The sequence below is a fragment of the Abramis brama genome, assembly GCF_963993115.1.
Source record: "Abramis brama genome assembly, chromosome: 24".
Lineage (NCBI taxonomy): Eukaryota > Metazoa > Chordata > Actinopteri > Cypriniformes > Leuciscidae > Abramis > Abramis brama.
In genome coordinates this window covers 4395418-4409873 of record NC_139986.1, presented here as the reverse complement: position 1 = coordinate 4409873, position 14456 = coordinate 4395418, and the positions used below count along the sequence as shown (strand labels likewise).

The 14456-nt window shown below is 38.6% G+C and overlaps 1 protein-coding gene across 1 annotated transcript; it reads left to right on the top strand.

Moving 5' to 3' along the window:
• Positions 1-513: 513 nt before the first annotated feature.
• Positions 514-7154, top strand: idi1 (isopentenyl-diphosphate delta isomerase 1). The gene is made up of 6 exons (XM_084102666.1): positions 514-575; positions 1161-1661; positions 2116-2288; positions 2705-2797; positions 4767-4897; positions 6456-7154. Exons 2-6 carry the CDS (start codon positions 1534-1536, stop codon positions 6771-6773), a joined length of 843 nt encoding a protein of 280 aa, XP_083958792.1. The 5' UTR covers positions 514-575; positions 1161-1533; the 3' UTR covers positions 6774-7154.
• Positions 7155-14456: the final 7302 nt, after the last annotated feature.

Here is a 14456-nt window from a genome sequence, read left to right as displayed (position 1 = left end):
AAATTTCAAAATAAAAGCTTCAACCTTATTCATTTAAAAAAAAAAAAAAAAAAAAATTCTTCTACACTAAATTATTAACGCACGGCTATCTCTCCACAAATACACATACATAGGCATCTATATTTGTAAACAAATTAGAATGATTCAATTATAATGAATACTTCGTTATTATGATATTTCACATTGACAAAAGATGGAGATGAAAAACATTATATTATAAATTATATTGTATTATGATAATAGTATTACGGTGGCCGAGAGGTGCAAAACAAAATAACAATTCAGAAAACAAAATAACAATTCAGAAAACACAACGACAATTCAGAAAACAAAATAACAATTCAGAAAACACAACGACAATTCAGAAAACAAAATAGCAATTCAGAAAACACAACGACAATTCAGAAAACACAACGACAATTCAGAAAACACAACAACAATTCAGACAAAACGGAAAAGGTAGGTATATTTTGAGAACGACATACTTATCGCTGATTGGACGAGACACATGTCAATCAAGCCAGAACTGGAATAATGCGTCATAGAGCGTAGACTGAAAAGCACGAGGCACGAGGGTAGAAAAGCTAACTTTATTCTGAATTGTCGTTGTGTTTTCTGAATTGTTATTTTGTTTTCTGAATTGTCGTTGTGTTTTTTTGGATTTGTTATTTTGTTTTTGTTTTTGTAATTGTTATTTGTTTTGCACCTCTCGGCCACCGTATAGTATAGTTGATTATGACTGTATTTTAAAAAAAAACATTGTTTTACATTTAAACGTTATATAACTCCAACATATGGACTATTATATGTAAACATTTCACACACACACACACACACACACACACACATATATATATATATATATATATATATATATATATATATATATATATATATATTAGACTATATATATACATATATATGAAGTACATTTTATTATATACGTTTTTTAATTAATATTAACATTAAATTATTAAAATGATTTTAATCAACAATAATTAATAATACTTTTGAAAATAGTGTCTTAAAATGTGTGTTGATATTTCCAGTATACCTGTTAAACTTTAAATTATTGTATTTCAATATCCAAAACTATTTATTCCGTTTCGTTTAATGTAATTTTTTTTTTATTTTTATTTTTTTTTTTGTTGCTTTTCCAGCCGTCAATCAAACCCGGAAGAGATCTTAGACCAATCCGAGACCAAAGAGATAAACACCAATCCGAAGACGGCTTAATTCCCAACAACCAATCAAACTCTTTGGCATAAAGCCTCATTTATGGGCGGGGAATCATCACCGGTGTCAGTGTGATCGTCAAAGTTGAGCAGTGATCTGTCCCTTTAGCATTGTTTGCTTGTTTTATGTGTGATCCGCGCGTTATGAAGACCATTCGAGCCTTATCACTTCAGTAGTGTGAGTGTGTGAAGCGTTGCATTACTGTAGAGTCGTAGAGCAGATGTATATATGTCGTGTGGTGTGATGGCGTGTTTGCAGTGTGCTGGACTGTGATTGGTCAGTGTCGTGTGCGCGCTCATGGTGCGGTGGTTGTGGGCGGCGCGCAGATCAGCTGCGCTGCTCGCGAGACACAATAATAAACCCGCTTCAGGAGCAGAAAGTCTTCATTTCCCAGCTCATCATCATCATCATCATCATCATCACAGGTGAGTGCAGACTACACGAACACTAGCATGTCATTATACTATGCGTTTATGAGCTGCTGATCTTACAGGGCCTAAATAAAATGTCCTTTTAATTGCGAACTTTTAGCACACTGTTAAACACAATTTTTAATTTTTTTGTCGATTGTTTTTGAAGCAATTATTGTAATAATTTTATTTTAAGTATCATTTTGTTATTGCTGGATATGTTTACTTACTTTAATATGTATTATTCAGTTATTATTACGCCTATGCCGTTTAGCTGTTAATTATGTTAAACTTTTTTAAGTGTTATGAGTTTCAGTTTTTATTTAACGTTAGTACTTTTTTATTTAGGTTGCTACCTAATTTTATTATTTAGTAATTAAAAATTAAATATTTGTATTAATATGCTCTATATGATGATATTACTTAACCATAATGATTGTTATTTGTGTGTGTGTGTGTGTGTGTGCAGTCAGGTCAGACGGCTCAGTTCACCTGTAAGGATGCCGGAGATTAACATGGATAATCTGGATGAGAAGCAGGTGCAGTTACTGGCAGAGATGTGCATCCTGATCGACGACAACGACAGGAAGATTGGAGCTGACAGCAAGAAAAACTGCCATCTCAACTCAAACATTGATAAAGGTAATGAATGCCGCGGCCCCAAAAAGTGTTTCTAAACTTCAGACACACTTTAAAAACTATATTACTTTCTGATAGATTCTGACAAGTGCTTTTGCATAATTTGTTTGTCACCTGCTTTAATATTTTGTTATCTAATGTTAAAAAAAAATACATTTTGTGCATGACTAGTGTCTGAATTGTTTTGGGGCCACTTTTTGTGTCATATATTCAAAACAAATAAAGCAAGAAGTGTCTTTGAATCTGTCTTATGATTTAAGTGATTCCTTCATTAAAGGTCAGGTATAAGATATGTATTACACACACTATATTAGACCGTCTGTGTGGTGGATAAAATCACGTTTGGCAGGTTGTAAAAGTGATCTTATGCAAGCTGACTCCACAACTACTAACTTTTGTTTAAATATTATTACTGACAGGATTGTTGCATCGAGCGTTCAGTGTTTTCCTGTTTAACAGTGAGGAAAAGCTTCTCCTTCAGCAGAGATCCAACGCCAAAATCACTTTTCCAGGTGCGTGTCAGTATTATATATGTTATTATGGTATGATGGAAACCGTTTTATGTGTTTTGGCTGTTCATTTATACAACAATGGCGTTTTGGGGCCTGAAAATGCAGTTTCTGAAAATGATACCATTATCATTTCTGTGTAAACTTTAGTAATAAAAAAAAAGAGTATTTTATTTCAGCTACAGCATTTCTCTTTTTCATTTAGTTTCGAATTGATGTACTAAAATAACTTTTAAAAAATGATTAAAAACTATATAGGGACGTCCCGCGTGACGTCATGCCATTTGGAGCAGCCATCTTGACGGAATAGAAAATGCTAAACCGCCGGTGATACTCGGGGGGGCAGGGTTTCATATTATTTTGAAGCTTCTCCAGGCGCCGCCATTGATTAGCAGACCATCACCTGCTGTTAGCAATCCATTGACTCCCATTCATTTTGGTGTCATTTTGCTAGTGAATAACTTTACATCTGAGGCGTTTAAAGACTCCATTTGTCCATTATTTATTTCTAAAGAAACAAGAAAATGTATAAAAGGCTCCATTACCTTGTATCTTACATTATGGCCCCTTTTAGAAGCAGTTTTTGTAAAAATAGGCTAACGATTGCGTCATAACCACGCGACTCTCTGTCGCACAGTAGAGAGATTACCGTATGGACAGGAGGAGAAGCTCGCGGGCAATCGGGGGGACGTGGAGGCAAAATGACAAAGTAATTAATCAGAATACCTACTAAAAGTTTCTCCTGCTCCTAGCTCATGGACAGCTCCTACTCTCACTCTCCGTCTCTGCAAGTTTCGGAAGGGAATGATTCAGATTTCTCTTGGCACAGCTACTAGAAGACAGACAGGTTGCTCACGTCACATCTACGTCGTCAAGCTCAGTGTGAGTCTGCGCAGTCGCTCAGCCATCAGGAAGTTAATGCTTCTAATTGACTTCACTTTTCTCCGTTGAATCCAATTTGGTCGCTGTGTCCAGTTTATATACTGTCTATGGTGATACTACCATAACTGCTACTGTCTATGGATGCTACAGCTCGTCGCAAAATATTCCTATCATGCCCGAGTGATGCTGTGCAGTTGGATGCGATCAGATACGTGATCATACAAAAGGAATATCTTTATACCGTATCCCAAAAGAAACAAAACGGAGAAACAAGTGGTTGACGGCAATAAACAGGCAAAAGTGAATAAGGTAGCTGTATATGTCACCGAACTCAGTGTCAGGAAGTTTTTCTACACGTTTAATGCCTGTAAAAAGAACTTGTGGTGCTTCATATGGATCTATGATTCCTAATTCCTTTATCTTCCTCTTGTATATAACTTTTTGTGATGCTAATAAGTGCGATGACATGACGTGAAGCGTTAGCTGACGGCCGATGTGCTAATAATAGATGGTGTTGGGGGAAAAATCAATTCTGTTCAGTATCGAGATATTTTGCGCACGCAATTATATCAATACTGTAGCGCAAAGTATTGCATTATTTAGGCTAATTATAAAATAATTCTACTAATAATTATATTATTAGTATAATAATATACTAATAATATATTATTACACCATATTATACACTCAATTATATCAAAACTGTAGTGCAAAGTATTGCATTATTTAGGCTAATTATAAAATAATTCTACTAATAATACTAGTATAATAATATACTAATAATATATATTACCCAACCCTAATAATAGATCCATTGCCACTGAGTAGCTGACGGATGTATTCCGTCAAAATGGCTGACACGCGGCTAGGGGTCACGTGACTGGGAGATCCCTATAGACATATTAAAACTTATAAAAATGACAAAACCACACAACAAAATCTCTATAATTTTAACTAAAAAAAAATTAATTAAAATGGAAAGTAAAACTAAAAACATTCCAAATATTGACAAAAACTATAATAGTATCTGAATGACACTAAAATACCACTGGCCTGAAATCACTTTAGTTTGATTGATCTGCTTGTCCAGGCTGTTTCACCAACACTTGCTGTAGTCACCCGCTACACACGGCCAGTGAACTGGAGGAGCAGGACGCCATCGGGGTCCGCCGCGCCGCACAGAGACGCCTCCAGGCTGAGCTCGGCATTCCCATGGTTCAGGTACTGAGACCCAAACACATAATGTTCAACAGCATTATTTATGGATTGCAAACAGCGGCTTGTACAGACAGGGCCTAAAATTAACACTCGCCAAATGCGAGTAAAAATCGCGTTGTTGAGTCTATGAAACGTGTGTGAGTTACTAGTTGGCAGATAATATTTGTATTAACTCTATCAATGAAATCTTGCAAGAACATGAACAAATGTGAACGACTCTTGGGACAGATGACGGGCCAGTGCTGCATCGTCACGAAAGTTTAAGCCTTGCCAATTGAACATTTCAAGTGCAAGAACTCAGTTCATTACTCAACTCAACTCCGTCTGTGTCCTTAATACTAATCAAACAACTAAAGACAAAGAAAAATCACTCCCTGCCCATGACTGAATAACTTTAATAAGGATTAATCTACTTGTACGTCTAATTTATACAGTTAAAGGGATATTTCACCGCTGGAAAGATGAATGTGTATTTAAATTGGGTCATTTATGTAGTAGAAATGTGAAGTTATTTTAGACGTTGGTGCCGTCTAGACTGATGTATTTTTGGCTCATGTGGATGAAAGACAACAACTCCCAGAATGCACTTGCTTCGCTGCCCTACGAGGACACTCCTAAGCCACGCCTACCGGTTACAGAGGGCAGTATCGGGAGAAATGATAGGACTAGGCCACTAGTCGACTAGAAACTGAAAAGACGGCGTTTTATCGTGAGAGCCCCCTATGGGCGGGTTGAACACATGCGGGACGAGCTCCTCCTACTGGCTGGAGTCTCTCACCTCTGGACTATAAAGCCTCTGATGAGCTAAATGATGATTTTTGCGTCATCTGAGTTTTTTTTCCAGACACACAATACAGAAATCTCTCGTCTCAGGGGGACATGAGGGAGGGAAGCACGGTCATTACAAAATACTACTGGGTTTCTACTGATACAAAGCTTAATGCTAATCAGTGAAGTATCCCTTTAAGACTATGACGTGTTAAAATTCTGTTCCTGATCATTTTCACTAGCATCTAAAAATTTGGTTTCATAACTGCCTGTTTTTTCAAAGAAGTTTCATGGCTGGTAAAAAAAGAAATCTTTATGGCTGATACATTTTCTTAAAGCTACACTGTGTAACTTTTTAAGTTGATTCTTAGCAAAAAACACTTTGTTCTTTCAAAAGTATATGTGCTCATTCATGTGTAATCACTTCCACCAACTAATCAAGTATTCTCGTAAGCGTAGAATCTGCCATTTAGAATACATACGAGCGAGTCGCTCGAATGGCAGCAGCCATGTTGCGCCTCCATCTTGAAAATACATTAGCCAAAGAGGGACATACCTGGAAATTCAAGCTTCGCCTTTCGCGTTTTACACTCAGTGGCACCGTGACGAATGGGAGGGCGAGAGTTAAAACGCCCTCGGAATTGAAAAGAACAGAAAGTAATATTCACTGGGTAGTCATATACAATTTCACCGCTAGATGGGGGAAAATATCACACAGTGTAGCTTTAAGTCGCTGGCCATTGGCAGGAGGGGCAAAAAGTGAGTTTTAGGCCCTGTGTTCTTGTTATCCCAGGTGCCTCCAGAAGAGATGACCTACCTGACCCGCATCCAGTACAAAGCCCAGTCAGACGGCGTTTGGGGCGAGCACGAGATCGACTACATCCTCTTCATGCAGAAAGATGTGGATCTGAATCCAGACCCCAATGAGATCCAGAGCCACTGCTACGTGTCCAAAGAGGAGCTGAAGGAGATCCTGGAGAAAGCCAAGAGGAAAGAGCTGGAGATCACGCCCTGGTTCAGTCTCATCGCTGAAACCTTCCTCTTCAAGTGGTGGGACAACCTCCATAACCTCAAACAGTTCATCGACCACGACAGGATCCACCGCATGTGAGCACACACTCAGTTACTAATGGACGCTTAAACGGTTAATAGGCCACACGTCACACTGATAAACACTGGACACTGATGAAGGGCTTGTCTTGTTAGAAAGCCTTTGTTTGTAAATGTTTGCACTTTTATTTAGCATTAAAGTTCTAGATTAGAACTTTAATCCACTTACATACTGAGCATTTGCTGTCTTTCTGTCAGAGGATTTAAGGAAGGATTGCTAACAAACACTTTGTCCAATTGTGTAAAGTGCCTAGTTTCATATCAGAGACTTTGCTTTTGAAGAGAATGTTTTGTGTAGATAAAACTATCAGGGCTCATGAAGAGGTTTACAACTATGTAAAGTCATTTTTAGAGAAGGAAAATAAAATTTTGGTTTCTCATAGTCTCATTTATTTCAGATCATTCATTACACCATTTTTAGAAAATAAATATGGAAATATATTGGGTGTCTATCCGTTCATTCATCCCTTATATTTTTCTCTCATAATAACTTATAAAGCAAATATAAAATATATCAAATGTAAGTAATGTGATTTGCATTATTTTGGGGTTGGTACGATTTTTCAATGGTTTTAAAAAAAATATATTTTATGCTCAGTATGAATATTTAATTGTCAAATACAGTAAAAACAGTACAATTTTAAAATGAATGAAGAATTTACCATTTAATTTTAGTTTTTTATTTTAATATATTTGAATTTTCATCATTACTCCAGTCTTCAGTGTCACATGATCCTTCAGAAATCCTTATAATATGCTCATTTGCTGCTCAAGAAAAAAAAAAAAAGTATCAATGTTGTAAACAGCTGTACTTGCTGACCCCAAAACTTTAATAGTGAATTTTCAGTAGTGTATTCATAAATACATACATTTTAAAGTATTTTATACATTATACTAATATATAATTAAAGGGACACTGTAGCTTTTGGCCCTCTAGTGGTTAAAAAACAAAGCTGCATGCATTTTGCAGAAGAACATTGTTTTGGTTGTGCTTCTGCTCTGTGTGACTGCGGATGATTGAATATGATGATCCCACGGCTCATAAAACATTTACTACTAGAGATAAAACCAGTTTAAATGGAAAGGATCTCAAGCTGACTATCTGAAGACGTTACTGTAGCTTTACCCATTAATAGATGCTCTACTGTCTTGAAAATAAATTCCAGCACAGCGCTACAACAACCTCAATGAATTGAGCTTTATAGAGCTACATATGGCAATTTATCTGTTCAATAAAACACCTTACTCTCCTGTTGAGTAATAAAAACCCCTTCATCTCTGCGTCACTTTTACATTTCAAATCCCTCAGTTCTCGCCATCTCTGTAAAGCCAAGCTAATGTTGATTCTTGTTTTATTACGAGCTCTGCCGCGTTCTCTTTCTCCAGCGGACTCTCCTCTGTTCGGCGTTTGTTTTGAACGGGTGATTCTCCGGAGGTTGGAGATTTATCGGCTCCATGTCAACCTTTCTCACTCGATGTGACAACTAACCTCTGCTACTCTCACACCAGACACGCCATTTTATCATTAAAAATAAAAAACGAATCATAAAAAACGGTGCAGGACAAATTGCTTCTCAAAGTGTATTATTAGTAGTTAACTTAAATCAATATATCCAAGGATCAATGGTAACACTGGATTCTTCTAGCAAACAGCATAAATTATTTTTTATAGAGTTCATACTTGATTTTATCCAGCAGATGACAGCAAACCCCCAAAACAGAGCCATGTAAACGTCACCACAGAAGCAAGGGGACAGACTGTACAAAACCATCACAGGGCAAGAATATTATAAGAAACAACTGGGCATTTCAGTTTCCTTTTATGGTCCTGTTTCATCTTATATTTAAGTACTTGAGTGTATAAAACTATTAATAAATATGAAAATGGTAACCATTCATAGCAGCTCAACAATACACAGTTCTGTTGTTCCACTTCATGTGTTCTGGATATGTGTATTAAAGGCCATATATCGCTTTGTTTGTCATCCCGAAGCTCTTCTGAGAAGGTGCCTCATGTGCTGTGGTCTGTAAGATACTCCTGAGAGCTGTCAATCATCAGAGCAGCTTATAACTCCACTTTACCCATAATGCATGAAACACACACTCTTCATAAAATATTCATCTGAATCAATCTAGAACATTTAAACCTTAAAATAAAAAAACGAGCATGTAAATGGCATGATTTCCTTAATTTGAACAACAATGCTTTGGTGTCGCACCATAAAAGACAATCAGATCTGCTTGGAAATATCACAGCTGCTGTAGAGGAAAGAATCCCGTCCATTATGCACACGGAGGATGTTCGTGGGGGAAGGGTGGATGAAAGAAGAGTACTCGAGGATGACCACCAGGGGGCCTTGAGGACTGAGAGTGGCTGAAGAACATCATACAGCGCAGCAAGCATCAGCAGCACATGCATTTCACATCGAGGTGTGATGATCAAACCAGTGTACCTCACCAGTAATAACACCCTGTTCTCTGAAATGGGTTATTTTCCATCTTCCATTTTATGGTCTTTTTGTCGTTGTTGTTGTTTTTGCACAATGAGGTGTGAGACCACTAGTGAAAAGGCTTTTAATTTGCATTCATTTCCAAAATGAACACATTTTTCTAGGCAAAAACTGAAATTTTAACACTAATTTGTTTTACTTAAATTGTAACAATTTAACCTTTCAAAGTTGAGGAGAAAATGTTTAGTCTTTGCATTAATGACGGCAGCAGTCAAGCTGAATAGAATAAAATCGGATGGATGGATGGATGGATGGACAGAAGAGGGTGGATGGATGGATGGATGGATGGATGGATGGATGGATGGATGGATGGATGGATGGATGGATGGATGGATGGACAGAAGAGGATGGATGGATTTATGGATGGATGGATGGATGGATGGACAGAAGAGGATGGATGGATGGACAGAAGAGGATGGATGGATGGATGGACAGAAGAGGATGGATGGATGGATGGATGGACAGAAGAGGATGGATGGATGAATGGATTGATTTATGGATGGATGGATGGATTTATGGATGGATGGATGGATGGATGGATGCATGGATGGATGGATGGATGGATGGATGGATGGATGGATGGATGGATGGATGGATGGATGGATGGATGGATTTATGGATGGATTTATGGATGGATGGATGGATGGATAGATGGATTTATGGATGGATTTATGGATGGATGGATGGATGGATGGATGGATTTATGGATGATGGATGGATGGACAGATGGATGGATTTATGGATTGATGGATGGATGGATGGATGGATGGATGGAAACCGTGAACAGCCTTCTGAGTTTCACAGCAAAAGAGAAGCCCATCTGAAGAGAGCTAAAGGTGAAAGCAGAGAAATGAGTAAATGAGAAATCTAGAAAATGTGTTGATATTGAGTCTAGCTGATGCAATCCTGCAAAATATAAATACAGTAGCATTTCTTTCAAGGATTGTGTGTGTGCTGATGTATTTCAAAATCAGGCCAGCTTGCCAGTATTTTGTTGTGGTCAGATTTGAAGAAGCTCAGTAGAAACCCATGGGAATTATTGTCCATTTATGTTCTTAAAGGGACCCATCACCCAAAAAAAGAAAATTCTGTGATCATTTACTCACACTCATGCCAGTCCAAACCGATATGACTTTTTTTCTTTTGCAGAATGTTTTGAATGTATGTGAGTGTGTTTGAGTGGGAGGTTCAGGTTTTATCGTTTAATTTTAAATCTCATGGCTTCCACATCACTTACCCATTTCAAACCTTGTTTAAGAAACCAACAAGATTTGTCTTCCACATCAACACCACATCTTTAAATTACTAAGTTAACATAATAAAATACGTAGACCTAGACCAAAAAAACTAGTTGAGGATAAATTTGTTAAAATTGGGCAATTCGAGCGTTATGGACATGACATTTGCAGTCAAAACTTGAAATATAAATTCTCAGAAAATGCATTTAATACCAATATATTGAAACTACATTGAAACGTCTGTTTATATGTATCTTAATTTTAATCAATGTTTCATAAACCAATTGCCTGGATTTAATAAATAAATAAGTAAATATAGAAAATAGATAATCATGACACGGAGGATCCGGCGAGTGAACTGGACTCTCGTCTCATAAATGAACCGAAACTCAGCATAAGGTAGGCTACTTGCCTCACAGACCTGAGAAATATATAGAAAGCTTGAAATGTCTACTTTTAAACAGAACAATTCAAAGTGAAAGAAAACAGACTGCTCTCTGCTTATGTAATCCGTATGAAATGTGCATTTCTCTCTGGTGCGTTCACTAGCCTACTGCGAAGATCGCGAGTCAGCATCGTTCTTCATCTTTGCAGTCGACACAGAAAACACTTGTTTATTAATAAACAATTAAAATGTCTCCTTGCTATATTTGACATATTCATAATCATTACTTACATTACTTTTTTTAAAAATCATGATACGAACCGTATCGTAGGTTTGGTCTATCGTTACAGCCCTAGTAAGATGAGAAAGCAGGAGTTTATGGTTGTAAAAAAAAAACAATGGCTATCTGAACATCTTTCCCAGCAAACATTGGTCCGACGGCAACGTCGTGTCCCTAGCCAAAAATAGTTGCGGTATGACGGCATAAATCGGTAAAAATATGTAACACAGAACATTTCCTAAAAATGCATTCAGATACATTTGAACATGTCTACAGTTCTCTGGGGTTGCATGTATAATTGTTATTTTGACTTTTAGCTACGTGTAGTTCAATATATAGCCTAGTGTATCGGGTGAGAGGACGTCACCTGGCGACGTCTTTTACACGTGCATTTATAGTCCATCATGACCCTCTATGAAATCCTTGTGAAATATGCAAAAGCTGTGCTTAATCCTTGCATGGTTAATACTGCAATAATTAATTGAATTGCCCAAGTAGTTTTTAAGAGGTTGTGAAGACGTCCACTGACGTCCTTTACACGTCTAGTCAAGCAAGACAGAAAAAAACCAGGAATTATCTTTATGAAATACACTATTTGTATACAAAGTAAATATATTTACTTTATCTTGTTTAAATAAACTATTATCACAAAGTGCCCAGTGTGGTTAAGTGATTGCAAAGCCACTGCATTTTAGTCGTCTTAAGTGGACGTCCAGTAGGTGACATCCTTTACACGTGCATTTATAGTCCATCATGACCCTCTATGAAATCCTTATGAAATATGCAAAAGCAATTATGCTTACACCTTGGTTGATACTGCAATAATTAATTGAAGTGCCCCAAGTAGTTTTTAATTGGTTCTGAAAAGACGTACACTGACTGACGTGCTTTACACGTCAAAACCAGAGAATGTCTAATAAGGCGATAAGTTTCACTCTCAGTAAACTTCCGGCTTCTGAACTGGTTGCAGTTCCACTCTGATTCCATATGAGGGCGCTCACAGGACGAGTGCAGAATGAATGGAGGTCTATAGCGATATACCAATCAAAATCCACTTTTCTCAGGATATAATTTTTTGTCTAGTAATTTGAATGTTGCATTCGAAAGGAGATGCAAAGAAATTACACATTGTTGGAAAGTTTTCTTTCATCGACGCAAGACCAGGAGACGTTGGGATAAGCAGAAGTGATTTATTGGGATCTTCGCTGTGTGTCGTCTGTAGTGTTCTTCCAAGTCTAACTCAAGACAGTTGCCTTGCAAATTTATAGACATTTAGGGGGAGGGATTTACATTGAGGTGGAGTCTCTGAACAAAGCATGTAAATTAAGTATGAACACACCCTACTCTGAGAGCGCTACCAGTCCAATTGAATCAGCATAACTTATTCAAATGCTGATACTGGCCAGGAACTCCGGTTCCAAGAGCCAATCCCAGAGCCATTAAAGACAAAAGGTGAAAGTCTCCCCTACAGCTAATCCAATCAACCTAACGATTCATCGTCTAGGGCTGGGGCTCGAGCCATTAAAGACAAAAGGTGCGTCTGGGGCTACGGGCTCGAACCATTAAAGACAAAAGGTGACTTACAATAGAGAAAAACAGGACTGGCAGAAACTGTTGTTACTATTATCCTAACCTAACTTTAAAATGCTAACTTCAATGTACTCAACTTTTACTGTTGCAACCTAAATTAAACATTTCATAAATTTGTAATACAACATTTCCCCCTTTGAGAGTTCTAATAACTCTCACAAAAAATACAAATTTAGACACTTATAAGTTCATTCTTGTAACTTGAAAAAGTTACAGGCACATATAACTTATTCTGTGTTGTGTCCTTGATTTACATGAGTGTCATAGTTCTTCTCAAAACCATAACTGTTGACACATACGATGCAGGGTGTAAAATGTCGTATAAACTATTACACAGAAAACCATGTAGCATAAGAGTGGAAGTCTTGAAAGTCCATGGTGCCTGAATTGCTGTGAAGTCTGTTTCCTGTAGAGTCCATTTCCCACGTAGAGTCTTAGGTGATGCTTTACACCAGGTTTCTGCTTGCGAAGACATCAACAGCAGACCAGCAGTATTCATGCATAGACTTCATTCTTCCATAAGTCATTTGATCGTTGTGATAAGGTTCAGTTCGTCAATAGTAAGGAAGGAAGAAGACAGGGGTCGGCTGGAGCTGGGACACACGTTTTATTTACTCTTTTCGTAATAACAGAAATATGCGCACAGAGCGCGTTCACCATGCACATGCACAGCAATACAAAACAATAACTCAGAATTCTCTTTTAGTCGTCTCTTGCAGGATCAGCGTCACACGAGGTCCCAGCTCGTCTCTCTCTCTGTCACTCTCCGGCTTATATCCGGTCTCTCCACGCCAATTACTGAAATCAGACACAGGTGTTCATCATCTGCACTTGACCTACTTACGCTCCGCTCCGCTCCGTCCTCTCTCTCCCGCTACAGACTCAGCAAAACCACGCCCCCCTCGCCACATACCCCCACCGCCCGACTCAGGCCGGGGAGCCATCCGGTCTGCAGCCTCCCCCCCCCTCCTCCTGGAGAGAAAGTCAGCCACAGCCATCTGTACACCCGGCCTGTGGATCACCTGGAACTTAAAAGGCTGTAAAGCTAGATACCAACGAGTGATCCGCGCGTTGGTATCCTTCATGCGGTGGAGCCACTGCAGGGGAGCGTGGTCCGAACAGAGGGTGAACTCCCGCCCCAGGAGGTAATAGCGAAGGGTGAGAACGGCCCATCTGATGGCCAAACACTCCTTCTCTATGGTGCTGTACATCGTCTCTCTCTTAGAGAGCTTCCGACTGATGTACAGCACCGGCCGCTCTTCACCCTCCACCTCCTGGGACAGGACAGCGCCCAACCCCCTGTCCGACGCGTCTGTCTGTAGAATAAAGGGGAGAGAAAAGTCAGGAGCATTTAAGAGCGGACCGCCACACAGAGCAGCCTTTATCTGGGTGAAAGCCTGCTGACACTGCTCCGTCCACTGGACCCTATCTGGTGCTTCCTTTTTAGTTAAATCAGTCAGCGGGCTGGCAGTGTCCGAAAAATTAGGTATAAACCTACTATAATAACCTGCCAGCCCCAGGAACTGTCTAACCTCCTTTTTGGTCTTGGGTCTCGGACAGGTCGCAACTGCTGCCGTCTTGTCAATTTGTGGACGCACCTGACCATGACCCAAGTGGAAACCCAGATATTTTACTTCCACCCGCCCAATTGCACACTTCTTCGGATTGGCCGTGAGCCCAG

What these genes read in the sequence shown, in the direction of transcription:
- idi1 (XM_084102666.1), top strand. Translation starts at nt 1,534, where the DNA reads ATGGTGCGGTGGTTGTGGGCGGCGCGCAGATCAGCTGCGCTGCTCGCG. An exon ending in CATCATCATCATCATCACAG is followed by an intron (nt 1,662 to 2,115) that starts GTGAGTGCAGAC and finishes GTGTGTGTGCAG; the next exon opens with TCAGGTCAGACGGCTCAGTT. An exon ending in CAACTCAAACATTGATAAAG is followed by an intron (nt 2,289 to 2,704) that starts GTAATGAATGCC and finishes TATTACTGACAG; the next exon opens with GATTGTTGCATCGAGCGTTC.